Consider the following 17,101-nt stretch of genomic DNA (forward strand, 5'->3'; position numbering starts at 1 on the left):
CCGTCACCACAGATGCAAGTCAGACAGGATGAGGGACTCACCTGGGGATCGGGGGGATGGATGGGGGGAGTTCCTACAGGGAATCTGGTCCACGTGCATGGGAAGTATTGCAGGGGGGCCGATCTCTTCTCAAAAGGTCAGCATGTAAAAATCCTGTCAAGACAATATAACGACAGTATCTTTTTTACATTATCACGGGGGTCCCAAGCATCATACCCTACAGTCTCTAGCTTCAAAGATCTATGGGCAGAAAAGACAGTATTATCCATCTCAGCGGTACACCTGAATGGATCACAAAATCAGGTGGCAGATTACCTCAGTAGACAAAAAATATGGCCCTCAGAATGGGAATTTAACAGAGGAGTTCCAGCAGCTTTGTTGGCATTGGGGAGTTCCTCAGATAGATCTTTTCACGACACAGAGTAATGGAAAGGTGGGGAGGTTCTGCTCCTTAAACCCAGTAGACAATTTCAAAGGGGTCAACGTGCTGACCCAGAACTGGAGCAGAGAACTAGGTTACGCCATTCTGCCACTGCCCTTGATTCCCAGAGTGCTGAGGAAGATCCAGGAAGACCAGGCCAGGGTGATACTAGTGGTTCCTTTTTTGCCAAAAAGAAGCTGATTTCTCCTTTTAAACAAGATGGCCATGGAGGAACCTATCTTGCTTCCCTTGAGAGATCTTCTGCATCAGGGCCCTCTTCTTCATCATGACATACAAAGGCTTCACCTATCAGCATGGATCTTGAAAGGCAGATCTTAAGATCCACAAGGACTCTTGGACCAGGTGATATTAACCATCCAGGCAAGCAGAAAACCAGTCACTTCGGTTATATGGAATAAGATTTGGAAAAGATTCTTTTCATAGTTCAGTGGGTCTATCATAGATACTTCTTGCCCACATATCCCAAAATATTTCGATTTTTTACAGGCAGGATTTAATAAAGGGCTAAGAGCAAACACGTTGAAAGTTCAGATTTCGGCCTTGAGTGTCTTCTTTGATTTTCATTCAGCTTCTCACCCCTGGGTTACCAGATTTCTTCCAAAGGTGGTATCAACACTAAATAAGAATCAGGAAGTTATCCTGCCTTCATTCTGTCAACATGCGAGAAATTAGAAAGAGCAATTTTTTAACTCTTTAGATATTATACAAGCGGTCCTGTCCTACCTGGAGGCTACCCAGGATTGGAGACAGAATGACACTCTTCGTACAGTTCAGAGGTAGAAACAGGGGAAAGAAAGCATCTAAGACAACCATAGCAACATTGGTCAGATCTACAATATGTCTGGCTTATTCATCAAAAGGGAAATCTCATCCAGAAGTCATAATGGCACATTCAACGAGAGCAGTCTCTACGTCTTGGCCAGAGAGATCGGGGGCTTCTGTAGACCAGCGACATGGCCCAGCCTGAAAACTTTCTGTAGACACTATAAATTGGACGTAATGTCAGGACAGCACACTGCCTTCAGATGGAAGATTCTCCAGGCAGAAGTCCCGCCTTAGTACTTTGCTCTGGTATTCTCCATTGTGCTGTCAGGAGGGACGTCCTGGAAAGGGGGCATTAGTCTTAGTGGTAATTGTTTTTCCAGGAGTCCATCCTGACAGCACAGTTAGGTTCCCTCCCTTAAAATTTCTTGTGCTCATGTGAATTCATATTTGTATGGGAAGATTCAATAAAACAGAGTTGCATTCAACCTGGTGTGGTACTTGGAAAAGACACTAAGGGGTGGGAAGGACCTTTTAACCGCTTGTTTCCTGTCCCTATAAGGATAAGAAGGACGACCTCCATTGTGCTGTCAGGATGGACTCCTGGAAACACAATTACCGGTAGGACTAATTCCTCCTTTTGGGATTATAGCACTAGCTTGGTCTATTTTGGGCTTATGGGGTGTTGTTCATGAAGTATTTGGCTTTTTTAATGTGTATAAGTGTGTTTTCTATTGTTCTTAATACATATTTATATTTTATCAGTTTTCAAGTGTGCTCATCTCATATGTATTGTATTTTTCCACTCCCCTTATACACTGTCTGATAATTTACATGATGCAGCAACCTATTTGTCATTTTTGTATTTAGTGGTGCACCCTGCCTTACATACATAAACACCCACTCTCATGCACACATTCTCAACCTTAGAAGTAACATGAGTTTGGGTAAGGGGAGAACTATCAACCGCAGATACTTGAACAGGATGAAAGAGTTGCAACTGTGTACCCACGCTCGACAGCAAAATAACTGTCAATGAGATCCAAGCGAAATCGGAGTCAACAAATGCAGAGGTATAACTCCAGATTTGGACAGTTGCAAAAAAAACAACCAGTAGAATGCATGAGAGATAATTGAAAGCTTCAGAAAACAGAGCACTTACATATTAATAACTTTCTCTTTTTTTTAGCTTTAAGAAATTCATTATTGTATCTGAAACACAATCATTACATGACCCGTTCGACTGCTGTATAGAGAGAAATGAGCAGGTGTTTCAAGTTTAATTCCCTCCTTGGACTCTCTGCAGGCCCCAATTTGCATCATTCTCATGCCTCAACTGGATGAGAGTGAGAAGTCACTAAGACCTGTCTAAACGCACTGCCAGTGACATGGCCTCATCCAGGGACAATGGGGAGGGACAATAAGCTTTCATAGCTCGTATCTGACTAGTAAGACCCAGGTCAAATTGACTGCAAAGAGCTGGGTCCTTCTAGGTCTCCACTGCCCAGCGTCTTAACTGAGAGCGGTAGTCCTCTACACTACGTTTCTCCTGGACCAACTGCGGGTCATTGATTCAGCAACAGAAACTGTATTCGGGATAATCATAAATAAGCCCCAAAACAGAGAAAAAAGTGTCAACTGAGGAAAGCACTGGAGACTCAGGCAGAGAAAATGCCTAACCTGAGGATCTCCATGGAGCAATGACAAAACAAAACCCACGCGTTGACTCTCTCCTCCGGATGAGACAGGACACAGATGAAAAAACAACTTGCATAATGAAAGAAAAATAGAAAACTTAGTTCGTCCCCCGGCATAACAATCTAGCAAATTTACCTTACACTCAGAAGGGGGTTTTAGGTTCTGTAGAACCTGCGTAGCGGCAGTTAACACAAGCTGATGTTTCTGCTTGATATCTGCCACCTCCGATAAAAAGCACCGCACTTGCACAGTCAAGATGTCCACAACATTCATGATGGCTTCTTAGCAGACAAAAAAAATAACGGGAGTGGGCTGGTGATGTCATGCAAGTGCAGCAACTCACTTGGGATAATAGGCAAAGCTAAAAACTGCAACTGACGCTTCCGGTTTCTGTACAGACTAAAACCCGTAGTCCCTACTGGTTCTTGCGTGAGCAGCTAAAGCCCTAACCACAGACTAGAAGATGGCAACTGGTATCTATACTGCCTGAAAGGCCGTCAAGTGCTTTATGTTCCTCCTAAAGAATCGGAGGGCAGAGCAGAGTGTGAATTACCTACAAAAGGCAAAATGTGCTGAAAAAAGGAAAGATCCCAGAGTGAGTAGAATAAACCACAAAATAAAAAATAAAGTACGTTCTGTAAGATAACATGCTGTCTACTTCCTAAGAACAGAAATAGGTGCAGAGTAAAGTACAGAAACAGCAAAGAGAAAAACCTTACCTGGAATTTCACAGACTGGCGTTAAACAACAACAGAAATGTCTAAACATCCAAATGAAACTATCAACAGCAAGGAATGCCAGCAGGGGGAAAGAACATAAAGCAGCACCCAAAAGGTGATAGGGCAGACAAATGAAAACACCTGTGTTATGCTAAACAGACTGCAGCCAGAATAGCAGAACCTAAACACCTTGAGAAAAGGTGTGCCTGTTACGCAATATGACATTTCTATGATGCAGGAACAAAGATAAGACCTTCTGGAAAGAAGTAGCATTTTATTCTAATTATGATGAATTACTTTTTTGGCCTATATCCTTTACTGGCTTCAAGCATGTATACCATTACCTGCAAACATCTCTCTGATTTGGTTTCCAATGATGATCCCTTAAAAATCAATAGTTGTGAAAGAATAGATCCAAGCAGATCATAATTAATATCGGATATGTTATATTTATCGTGGTCTCTAACAATCAGATAATATATACAATATTTTTTGGACTAGAAGACACTTTTTACTATTAAAAAAAAATCTTGCTAAAAAGAGTGTTCCATTTTATAGCCCAGGGACAGTTTCCTATGATCAAGGAGAACACTGGCACACAGTTCTTCCTGATCACTGAGAGATCTGGTATTTTTCCTCGTGACACTGATCTATGCAAGGCAGGAGAGAAAGCTAACAGGACCTGTACAGAACTAATGCTGCACGGATGCTGCAAATCATAGATAGCTGAAGGACCTTTGAAGTCATGTAATTCAGCAGAATTAGAGTTGAGTGTAGCAGAGCTGTAAGTCTGTAGCAAATCTATGAGTGTTTAGCAGTGCTGTATGTAGAAGAGCTTTGTGTGTGTAGCATAGCTGTGAGTGTGCATATTCGGACCTGTGTGTATATGTAGCAGGAATGTGTGTATGGGCAAGGAGCAGAGCTGTGCATGTGTGGAGCAGAACAGTGAGTATATACAGCAATTCTGAGTCTGCATATGATGTGCCTACAGCAGTGGTGTGTATTCTTGTGTACTGCTTAAAATATACATAATATGTGTGCTCTAAGGCTACAAATGTGTAATACACCTGCTGCAGAGAAACACTAAGAATTGATCTATTCACTCCCTATTCTAACCCCTTCTATTTCTTTATTGGCAATGTTAAATTTAAATACTAAAATAAAACAAGGATGTGCACAGAGATTAAATAAGTTATATTTATCAATTAATACATTAAACTAAAAGGCTTAAATAGTCTGTGAATATGACTTATGTTAACTATAAATTACAGAAAAAGATGATCATAGTTAATTACATTCATTAATTTATTTTGAAACGTGAAGTATGACAAGATGTAATCGATGTCTGTAATAATTATTTAATAAGGTTGTCCTTTCAAAGACAATGAAATACAACTAGAATCTGACCCCTGTGACCCACTAATTGCTAAAGCAGTGTGCAAGTTTGTAAGCTATCAATTCTGCTCCGCTTCTTCTGAGTGGCCACTTAGCCACGAACAATAGTGGTCAAAGTGAATATTGTTGCCATACCCATATCATACCACTAATGTTTTTGATGTGACAATCCAAGTAATGAAATCTATTTTATAATATAATAGGAGCCTTTAAAATGAAGGAAAGTAAAAAAAAATACTAATGAAGCAACTAAATCACGCCTCTAACTTCTCAAAATAACAATAAAAATAACTAATAAATTACATAAAAAAAATAGAAACAGATACAAATGAGAAAAAAAAAATTGGAACACAACTAGTCTATTTTTTTAAATATACTTTTTACAATTGAAATTTAGATTTTTTTTTCTGTATGTTTTTTTTAATTTTATTCATCTTTTGGTTTGAATTACGATAACTTAAAAATGTTGAATTTAAAGTAAAGGGGTTGGTGTATGTGAGAGTCCATGCCATGAAAGTTTAGTTCACATATATGGATGCACTATACATGCCCTATAGCAATATTACACCAAAACTAACCATGCTGTAAATGTACGAATTACAGTATACTGGACAAGTTTCAGTAGGCTATTTTTACGGTATGGAGAATGTATAAGAAATATATACAGACACAAATGTGTACACACACACAAAAAAAATCACAATTCCAGTGAGCCAAGCATGGAAACATAATTAACCAAGCTCCTAACTATGCTACATATACTATAAAAGAATAAGACAACATATAATGTATACAGCAATATTACCCAATATTTCCTTGAGATTATTCTCAAATAAATGTTTTAAAACTATTTTAAAACCTAAAACATAATATTGTCATGAAATCAAAGACATGTTTGCACTAAAACATTAAACATATTACATAGCAAATTTGAAGCAGTAATTTAAAGTTAAATGTTAAAAGCAAAGAAAAAATCATTGCAAAACTTCAAGTATTACATGGGAGAAACTCAATCAATAAATGATTCCTTCACATTAAATTTTGGAAAAATATAATAAACTTTGCTTGGAAAATCTGCCATCTTGAGATAATTCTTCCAGGCTTATGCAAGGGGATATCAATCTATAGTGATTCTAGCTCACGGAAGTGCATGGTTCAGTATTTACAAAATACATAGATATCGTTAAATGCAGAAATGAGGTTTGTACTAAAAAGTTAAACATTAAAAATGTACACAATACACAAGCTTTAAAGCAATCTATCTGGCCAAGCTGCTTTTTTATGCAGCATGCTGACAATGCACTTAAAATAATAAAATACTGTAAGAGAGTAAGGAGGGAAAACAAGCCTGAGTCTCTGAAATGGAGTTTTACCAGAATACTCAAGTGTCCATTAGTATACAGAGAATAACAGTTTGCATTCAATGATTGAAATGACTCGTCTCTTGGAGAAGAGGAACCTTTCACTTTTTATTACACAGGTGTTTTAGACCTTGTACTTCTCCCTTTTTTTTTCACAACCAAAGGTGACTTACTAGAATTCACTTTGTGATTCTTTTTATGTAGCTCCAAGTCTTTCTGTTTAGCAAAGGCTTTAGCACAGATTTTACACTTAAGTAACGAAAAGTTTTTGGTCACCCTAACTTCAATGCCAGTATCACCCCCATTGCTCCTTTTGCTGGAAGAGGAGGACAGTTCTTTTTTTGAAGTAGCCATTTTACTTTTTTCTTGTTTGTGACTTTTTCTTGAAGCTTTATCCATAATACACTCAATTGGCTTCTTGATGGCTCGACTTTCTAAGTTTGACGTTATTTTAATCAGAGTACGCTGTGTCTTTTTGTGTACAACTGTTATGTGCCGGATAACATCACGTTTCCGGCGAGTCTCATATGTGCAAAGAGGACATCTGTAAAATTTTACAAAAATGCAGTTTCCATCAGTATGCAGTTCAATGTGTTTTCCCAGGTTTTGCTTAGAGGTGAATTGTCTTTTACAGAGCTTACAGTAAAGTTGTTTGAAATCAAAGCCAGCTGATAATTTAGGCTTTCGACATTTCTTTTTGTCACTGGCAGGAGAAGAAACAGTCTTGGGAGAATCTCCATCTGATTTTGTCTTATTTTTTGTTGGAGGCGCATTCTTTTTTTCAGTTAACACCCCCTTAGATTCACTCAGAGGGGAACTTGTACCAGAATTTGATGAGGAGTCTTCATGTTTGATTTTTCCATTTGTGATGGCAGCATGTCTTTCAGTCGATTTGGTATTATTTTCAGACTGAGATGTCTTATGTAATATCAACATATGCTTCTTCAGTAAGGATTTTGAGGTATATCGCCTATTGCAAACAGAACAACCAAAAGTTGAAAGGCTGAAATCAGACTTTGCAGAACATTTTTTTGTACGTAAAATAGTCTTTACTCCTTTCTTGGGCTTTGCTGTTTCAGGATTCAAACTTTTACAGGGTTTTGCAGTACTTTCTGTTGTCGTATAGTCTCTTCTCATACCCCTGTGAACTTCATCAATGTGTCTCCTTGTATTGGCCCTAGTAGCAAACGATTTCTGGCATATGTGACAGCTTTTACCTGTTGAATGGAATGTACTGGAATGTCCTTGTGAAGTAGACAAAGGTTTATTTCGTTGTACCTCAATGAATTTCTTAATATCTTCTAACTTTTTCTTATGGACTTTTTTAACGTGACGACGAATGCTTCTTCGACAATTAAAATCTTTTTTGCAAAGGCGACATAAAAATGGATTGCTAATGCTAGCTTTTTTAGTTGATTTTGCAACTAGACTGGAGACAATCGGAGTATCTACATTTGATGTGCTAGAAGTATCTTCTACTGTAAGATTTTTTAAAGGTGAAATCACAGTTTCTGGAGTCATTGTTGGTTGAAGGGCAGGGGTAGAGTCCTCCTCTTGAACATCAGCAGATTCAGAATTATTGGTAACAAGGTTTACTTCACTGGCAGGCTTAACAATCTGAAACACAGCATTCTGATTTGTCTGAATAGCTTCTAATTGTATGACAATCTCTGGGTTACTTGCTTTTGGGCACACTGACTCCACTAGATCTTTTACTACTTGACTTTGATTGTTCCCATTTGGAGGATCTATGTCAAGATACAAAAATCAAAATCAAATTATGTGCAAAAGAACATTGAATAAGAAAGGTTTATATAACTAACTGCCTAATTTTCCCTAGCTGCACCTAACTTCTCGTAAATATGGGACTGATTTTAAAGTAAAAATTGTTTAGAAGTGCATTACCAGGATACATATTTATCAATGTACGCATATTTACAAAGACATATAAATAGCATTCAGCTATAAATAAAAAAAATATATTAATTAAAATTACATTAATGTCCGCAGATAGTAAATCAGCGAGAAGAATACTTCTGACCAGGGCTACTTCTGCCAAAAGGCAAGAGGAGCATTTCATCTCAGGCGACGAACAATCTGAAGCCTTTGTCAAGGGGTGGCATTTTGCTATGCCTAGGATTGAGATTTGGACAATTTTCAGTACTAGCTGTTAGACAGATGGTTTGGAGAACAGGTAGAATGTCAGTTTCCTGCATTCTATTGTATTGAGAGGGCAATGTGTAGCAAGGTGGGGGGCACTAAATATGGAGACAATGTGGAGGGCCACAGTTCATAAGGGGATACAGTGGGGTGTTTATAGCCAATAAGGGAGTAGTGCAGTGGTTATAGCTCATAAGAGCTTAATGTATGGCGATTATTGTTTATATGGGTGAAGTGTGGTGGTTATAGTACACAAGGATAGACATTGCGCTGGTTATAGCCCATAAGAAGGGGGCCAGTGCAGTGATTAAAGCTCATAAGGGTGGACAGTGCAGTGGTTATAGTTCATAAGAACAGACAGTGTGCCATTATAGTTCACTAGCTATTGAACCCGTTCTACGCCCGGGTGGCAAACATTTTTATTGGTACATTTCCAGCGTCAATTTTTTTTTTTTTTTTAAGACACTGTCTGCGAATTCGCAAATACAGTGTGTCTTCAATAAAATGGCACTGGAGATTGCGATATGCACACGCGCTGACTTCAGCATCATTTTATTGAAGTAATGTACAACAACATCAACATAGCAGTGTGCACGTGCAGGCCATATGGATAATGGCAATTGGCGGTGCATGCGCACTTCAATGTTGACGTTGTAGTACATTATTTCAATAAAATGGCACCGGAGTCAGCGCGTATGCATACTGTGCTATCTGGTGCCATTTTATTTAAAACAATGTATATGCGAAGTCGCAGACACAGGGTTTTTTTTAAAAAATTACGCCGGAGAGGGTGGTATGCGCACACGCTGAGTCTGGCGTCATTTTATTGAAGTAATGTACTACAAAATTAGGAACCTGTCACCAGAAATAATGCTGTTAAGATGCAGATACACACGTGGTCAAAATTGTTGTTACCCCTCGTTTAATGAAAGAAAAACCCACAAAGGTCACAGAAATAACTTGAATCTGACAAAAGTAATAATTAATTAAAAATCTATGAAAATGAACAAATGAAAGTCAGTCATTGCTTTTCAACCCTTCTTCTACAGAATTTAAAAAAAAATTAAACTCATGAAATAGGCCTGGACAGAAATGATGGTACCCTTGAAAATAATGTGACAAAAGGGACATGTTTAATGAAGTTGTGTCCACTTAGTAGCATCACAGGTGTCTACAATCTTGTAATCAGTCAGTGGGCCTGTATATAGGGCTATAGATACTCGCTGTGGTATTTGGTAACATGGTGTCTACCACACTCAACATGGACCAGAGGAAGCAAAGGAAAGAGTTGTCTCAGGAGATTAGAAAGAAAATTATAGACGAGCATGTTAAAGGGAAAGGTTATAAGATCATCTCCAAGCAGCTTGATGTTCCTGTGACTACAGTTGCACATATTATTCAGAAATTTAAGATCCATGGGACTGTAGCCAACCTCCCTGGACATGGCCGCGGGATGAAAATTGATGACAAATCAAAGAGATGGATAATACAAATGGTAACAAAAGAGATTAAAGGTGAACTTCAAGCTCAAGGACCATCAGTGTCAGATCGCACCATCCGTCATTGTTGATCCAAAGTGGAATTCATGGGAGACGACCAAGGAGAACACCATTGTTGAAAAAAAATCATAAAAAAGCCAGACTGGAATTTGCCAAACTACATGTTGACCAGCCACAAAGCTTCTGGGAGAATGCCCTATGGACAGATGAGACAAAAATGGAAGTTTTTGGCAAGGCACATCAGCTCTATGCTCACAGACAGAAAAATGAAGCATATCAAGAAAAGAACACTGTCCCTACTGTGAAACATGGAGGAGGCTCTGTTATGTTCTGGGGCTGCTTTGCTGCATCTGGCACAGGGTGTCTTGAATCTGTGCAGGGTACAATGAAATCTCAAGACTATCAAGGGATTCTAGAGAGAAATGTGCTGCCCAGTGTCAGAAAGCTTGGTCTCAGTCGCAGGTCATGGGTCTTGCAAAAGGATAATGACCCAAAACACAAAAACACACTGCTAAAAACACCCAAGAATGGCTAAGAGGAAAACATTGGACTATTCTGAAGTGGCCTTCTATGAGCCCTGACCTAAATCCTATTGAGCATCTTTGGAAAGAGCTGAAACATGCCGTCTGGAAAAGGCAATCTTCAAACACGAGCCAACTGGAGCAGTTTGCTCATGAGGAGTGGGCCAAAATACCTGTCGAGAGGTGCAGAAGTCTCATTGACAGTTACAGGAATTGTTTGATTGCAGTGATTTCCTCAAAAGGTTGTTCAACAAAATATTAAGTTAAGAGTACCATCATTTCTGTCCAGGTCTATTTCATGAGTTAATTTTTTTAAAAAAATTCTGTGGAAGCAGGGTTGCAAAGCAATGTCTGACTTTCATTTGATCATTTTCATAGATTTTTAATTTATTATTACTTTTGTCAGATTCAAATTATTTCTATGACCATTGTGGGTTTTTCTTTCATTAAACGAGGGGTACCAACAATTTTGACCACGTGTGTATGCGGCTAATCTGTAGGTTAATAGCGTTATTCTGCTATCTGGCGCCTGCATGCAGTGGGGAGAAAATTAACTTTATTCTCCACGCCAGCATTCTGTATCAGTCATGGGGTCGGGGGCGCCAAGGGTTCAGTCAATGCTCTGAGAATACAGAGTGTCCACTGTAACTGCGCCTCCAGCCCTTACTAACACTCCCTCTGCATTAGGGCTGGATGGATGGGTCCCCCAGCTTGGAATATGCTCCTTCATCCTGCCTGCGCTGCTGCTCCATCCATCCATGCTGCTCATCCATCCACAAACACTCCTACTCACCTTTCCCCTGCTCCACATGAGAGACCATGACTGTTGTGGAGGGCCGAGCCAATAGGCTGAAATTAATTCTGCTCAATATTCATATCAATATATTAATGATTATTATATTAATATTTATATTAATTACATTACTTAATATTGAGCAGAATTAAGTGTGCCATCCCACTATATACCGCTTGAAACCAAATACAGCCCCTTCTATATATCGTATGAGCCCCCCACAGCCCCTTATATACACAAGAGCCCCCCCCAGCTTCCCCATGCCCAGCCTGAGGGCCCCGCAGCCTCCCCATGCCCAGCAGGAGGGCCCCGCAGCCTCCCCATGCCCAGCAGGAGGGCCCCGCAGCCTCCCCATGCCCAGCCCGGGGGCCCCGCAGCCTTCCCATGCCCAGCCCGAGAGCCCCGCAGCCTCCCCATGCCCAGCACGAGAGCCCCGCAGCTTCCCCATGCCCAGCACGAGAGCCCCGCAGCCTCCCCATGCCCAGCACGAGAGCCCCGCAGCCTCCCCATGCCCAGCACGAGAGCCCCGCAGCCTCCCCAAGTCCAAGATGAGACCCCCACAGTCTCTCCAAGTCTGGGATGAGACCCCCCATAGCCTCCCCATGTCCAGCATGAGAGCCCCCCATATCGAGGATGAGACCCCTACATCCTCCCCATGTCCAGGATGAGACCCCCATAGCCTCCTAATGTCCAGGATGAGACCCCCATAGCCTCTGCATGTCCAGGATGAGACCCTCCATAGCCTCCCCAAGTCCAGGGTGAGACCCCCCATAGCCTCCCCATGTCCAGGATGAGACCCCCATAGCCTCCCCATGTCCAGGATGAGACCCCAATAGCCTCTCTAAATCTGGGATGAGACTCCTCCATAGCCTCTCTAAATCTGGGATGAGACCCCCCCATAGCCTCCCCATGTCCAGCATGAGACCCCCACATCCTCTCCATGTCCAGGATGAGACCCTCCATAGCCTCCCCAAGTCCAGGATGAGACCCCCCCATGTCCAGGATGAGACCCCCATAGCCTCCCCATGTCCAGCATGAGACCCCCCATATCCAGGATAAGACCCCCCACATCCTCCCCATGTCCAGGATGAGACCCCCACAGCCTCTCCATGTCCAGGATGAGACCCCAATAGCCTCTCTAAATCTGGGATGAGACTACTCCATAGCCTCTCTAAATCTGGGATGAGACCCCCCCATAGCCTCCCCATGTCCAGCATGAGACCCCCACATCCTCTCCATGTCCAGGATGAGACCCTCCATAGCCTCCCCAAGTCCAGGATGAGACCCTCCCATGTCCAGGATGAGACCCCCATAGCCTCCCCATGTCCAGCATGAGACCCCCCATATCAAGGATAAGACCCCCCACATCCTCCCCATGTCCAGGATGAGACCCCCACAGCCTCTCCATGTCCAGGATGAGACCCCCATAGCCTCCCCAAGTCCAGCATGAGACCCCCCCATAGCCTCCCCATGTCCAGCATGAGACCCCCCATAGCCTCCCCATGTCCAGCATGAGACCCCCCCATTGCCTCTCCATGTCCAGGATGAGACCCCCCCATAGCCTCCCCATGTCCAGGATGAGACCCCCACAGCCTGTCCATGTCCAGGATGAGACCCCCACAACCTCTACATGTCCAGGATAAGACCCTCACAGCCTCCCCAAGTCCAGGATGAGACCCTCCATAGCCTCCCCATGTCCAGGTTGAGACCCCCCATAGCCTCCCCATGTCCAGGATGAGACCCCATAGCCTCTCCAAGTCTGGGATGAGACCCCCCATAGCCTCCCCATGTCCAGCATGAGACCCCCCATATCCAGGATGAGACCCCCACATCCTCCCCATGTCCAGGATGAGACCCACACATCCTCTCCATGTCCAGGATGAGACCCCCCCCATAGCCTCCCCATGTCCAGGATGAGACTCCCATAGCCTCCCCATGTCCAGGATGAGACCCCCATAGCCTCCTCATGTCCAGCATGAGACCCCCCATATCCAGGATGAGATCCCCACATCTTCCCCATGTCCAGGATGAGACCCTCCATAGCCTCCCCAAGTCCAGGGTGAGACCCCCATATCTTATCCAAGTCAAGGATGAGACCCCCATAACCTCCCATACACATGAAAAAAAAGAACACCACATACTCACCTCAGGCTCGTTCCCCCGGCGCTCTGCTTCTGTCTCCGGTGCGCTGACTCTGCAGTACATAGCATACGTGATGAAATTATGTTATTGCGTCAGATGATTCACACGCTGATTGGTGGAGGAAGGGGCCGGAGGCCCCTTCTCCACCAACGCAGTCAGCGAGAATGGAGACAGCGGGCATGGGACGACACGGTGCGGCCCAGGTCTGGTCTGAGGTAAATATTTAAATAAAATGTCACTGGAATCAGAGCGTGTGCATACAGCGCTATCTGGCACCATTTTGTTGAAGACAGTGCGAATCTGTCTTCAACAAAATGGTGCCAAAGATCGACCTATGCTCACAGGTGCCACACTCCTCCTCCATACTCTCCGGTAAGTCCTCATGGAATCAGAGATCGCGGTATGTGGTCAGCGCGTAAAGCTATCTCCGGCGCCACATTCCTCGTCATCCTCCTGGTCTGAATGTGTTCTTCTGTCTTTGGAGGAAAGGAGAGCAGTGTGGTGGTAAGGCTGTATGCGTTTAAATCTGCAGCATGTCAATTCTTTTCACCCACTGACTTCATTAGAATTAGGGTATGTGCACACCTTCTGGATTTGAAGCAGAAATTTCCTGAGCGTTTTTGACTCTCCCTGGCAGAAAAAAACCCTATGTGGATTTATATGCGTTTTTGTACATCAATGAATGCTTTTTGGAGCTAAATAAAGTTATTTGGTGGGACATTGCTTAAGCCCTTGGATTACCATAAGAACTGGGGTGAGTATATTGGTTCATTTAAATGATTAAAGAATGGGTCTGTTGTATTTCAAATAAAGTTTTACACTGTGTCTGTGTGCTTCTTTACTTTAATTAAAGTTTGGTTATGAAAAGGTCTAATTAACACCTTGACATCGCCAAACAAAAAAGCTGGGTGTCAGCTAGTCCCATTCACCCACTCTTCATTAGCATTTCTATTCGTGTAATTTATGCGACCGCTCTAAGCTGTTAATTTTAGCCTGGGAAGGTGCCATTAGGCAAACATGGTCCCTGGCCTTTAAATAACATCTCACAGCTGGTTCATTAGCCACTACTCCCCCCCCCCCCCGATCAGCACTCAGTAGCACTTTGGACACAAGGTATTTATGTTGCGTCCAAAACATGGTGTTCCAATGCCGCACTTTGCACATGTGAATCCACCGCATATAATTACACTTCAATCGGTCAAAATCTGCAGCAGAGACAAGCGAGTCTGCTACAGAAATTGATACGCTGCGGGTGAGTTTGGGTATGTGGCCACGGTCAGGAGCCGCTGCAGGTTTGACGCTGCATGTTTATACAGCGTCAAACCCACAGAGCCCAGATGTTACGTTATAGTGGATGGGATCTCTAGAAATCCCACGTTCACTATGCGTGCATCCGAGGCTGCGAATCACCCGTGGACACTGACATGCGGCGTGTCTTTCAGGACCGCAGCATGTCAAATCCTCTTGTGGAGTCGCTAGTCTCCACAACAGAAATTTGACCACTAGAATGTAGTAAATCCGCATGGTTCAGTGAACACATGTGGATTTACCTGCGTTCAATAGAATGCAACATTTTGGACACAGCAAAAATTTGCGTCCAAAGCGGTGCTAAGACTGAATTATGGGCACAGAGCCTAAAATAAAATAAATACATGGCCTCCCGCATCATTTTTATAACCAGCAGTGGGAAAGCCAACCGCTGGGGGTTGATATTAGTAGCCGCGGAAGGAGCTATTGCCAAAAATGTTCCCTGGCTATTAATATCAGCTCACAGCTTTTTGTTTAGCCTTTACTGGCTAGATTACAGGGGGGCCTCAGAAAAAAATTTATGTGGGGTCCCCCTAGAAAATCTAACCAGCAAAGGCTAAACTAGACAGTTGCGAGCTGATATTAATAGCCATGGGAAGGGGCCATGGATAGTAGCCCCCTCCGCGGCTATTAATATCACCCCTCAGCAGTCCCAGAAATAGCACATCCATATTTTGCGCCAAATCTGGCGCTTAGCCTCGCTCTTCCCACTGCCCTGTAGCGGTGGCAGTGGGGTAATGGGGTTGAGGTTCATGTCAGCTTTGTATTGGCGGCTGACGTGAAGCCCAGGTTAGTAATGGAGGGCGTCTATAAGACGCCCCCATTACTAACTGCGTAGTAAAGTGGTAGCCTCTTTTTCAATAAAAACAAAGCCAGAATAAAGTATTTTAATGAAATAAAACACACACGGTTCTACAATTTTTTTTAATTACACACCTCCACGAAGCCCACGATCTCCTGAAAAAAAAGTAAAATAAACAATCGTATCCCTCACCTGTCCGCCATGAACGACGCAGTCCACGATCACCAACGAGTGTCCCACGACGTTCCGGGTCACTTCTACAGCTGTGACATCAGAAATCACAGGACACACATTTTTGCTGCAAAGCGATGCAGAAACTGTGCAAAAATTTCTGCAACCAAATACTCAACGCGCACACATAGCCTTAAGTTTCGTAAGGGTGGACGGTCTGGCAGTTGAAGATCAATAGGGGGGACAGAGTGGCAGTTATAGTTCATAAGGGTGACATTATGGCAGTTAAGTGTCCATAAGGGAGGACTGTGTGGTGGTTGTAGTTCATAAGGTGGATGGTGTGTTGGGTATAGCTCTTAAAAGGGGTTATCTGGGAATTCATGAAAAACAAAAAATGTGCCTAAGCACTAACAGGCAGATAGTTGCTAACTGCTTGTCTGTCGTGCCTAGCGCCATTCATCGCCGGCACAGAGCGGTCATAGACTGTTCCTGCCGGGGATTCAGCTGCCTCTGCTGACATTACGTTGACAGAGCAGCATCTTATTTTCCACCCTGCTCTGTCGACAGGGCATGGCTTCCGACGTCATTTTGAGTGACAGTTGGCTCCCCCAGTTAGGCAGCAGGAATCCGGCTGTCAATCAGAATGACTTCAAAGTCATGCTCCGTCAACGGAGCAGTGCGGAAAAGCTGCCGCTCTGTCGAGGTAACGTCAGCATAGGCAGCTAAATTGCCAGCAGAAGCGGTCTATAACCGCTCTGTGCCGGCGATGAAAGGCACACAAAGCTCCAGATATCACCTTTACGGGAGGACAGTGTGGAAGTTAGAGATCATAAGGGATACCTTGTGGAGGCAATATTTCACAACAGGGGACAGTGTAGAGGCAACATATCATAAGAGGGACAGTGTGTGAGGACAGACTTTGTGTAAAGTGCACAGTAAGGGGCTGATATTTTTATTCATTGGCACTATACTGACACTTATTTTCAAGGGCACCATGTTAGAATGAATGTACTACAGAAAGCCAGAGAAGACCGAAGTCTGAAAACAAGCTGTGGATGTGAAAAGACATAATGGATGCTGGATCAAATTGAGAAGTGATGGATGAGAATGACTCCAATCAGAGATTATGCCACCGGTAAGGTACTTGGGTGTAAATGCTTCCTTGCGATACTGACAGCATCTCACAAGTACTTTGGTTCCTGTATGATCTGATGATGACTGGTAAAAACAACTCCAAGAATCTCCTTACCATTGTTAACAGCATACTGGGTGTAATAAGTTCATACAAATGTATATGGGGTAACCAGACACTGCAATTGAACACTGTA

At 42.9% G+C, this 17,101-nt stretch overlaps 1 protein-coding gene across 3 annotated transcripts in view; it reads right to left on the reverse strand.

Annotated features, from left to right (window-relative positions):
* Nucleotides 1–4,912: 4,912 nt before the first annotated feature.
* The window catches only part of ZNF800 (zinc finger protein 800), a 59,611-nt gene continuing 47,422 nt past the window's right edge, over nt 4,913–17,101 (reverse strand). For all 3 annotated transcript variants that reach the window (XM_073652087.1, XM_073652088.1, XM_073652086.1), the window contains one exon: nt 4,913–8,125. In XM_073652087.1, coding sequence (XP_073508188.1) covers nt 6,489–8,125 — 1,637 coding nt within the window. In that variant the 3' untranslated portion in view covers nt 4,913–6,488. The remainder of the gene's footprint in view (nt 8,126–17,101) is intronic.

The sequence above is a fragment of the Phyllobates terribilis genome, unplaced genomic scaffold (genome assembly GCF_046119375.1).
Source record: "Phyllobates terribilis strain yellow unplaced genomic scaffold, ASM4611937v1 Scaffold_11__3_contigs__length_659146591, whole genome shotgun sequence".
Classification (NCBI taxonomy): Eukaryota; Metazoa; Chordata; class Amphibia; order Anura; family Dendrobatidae; genus Phyllobates; species Phyllobates terribilis.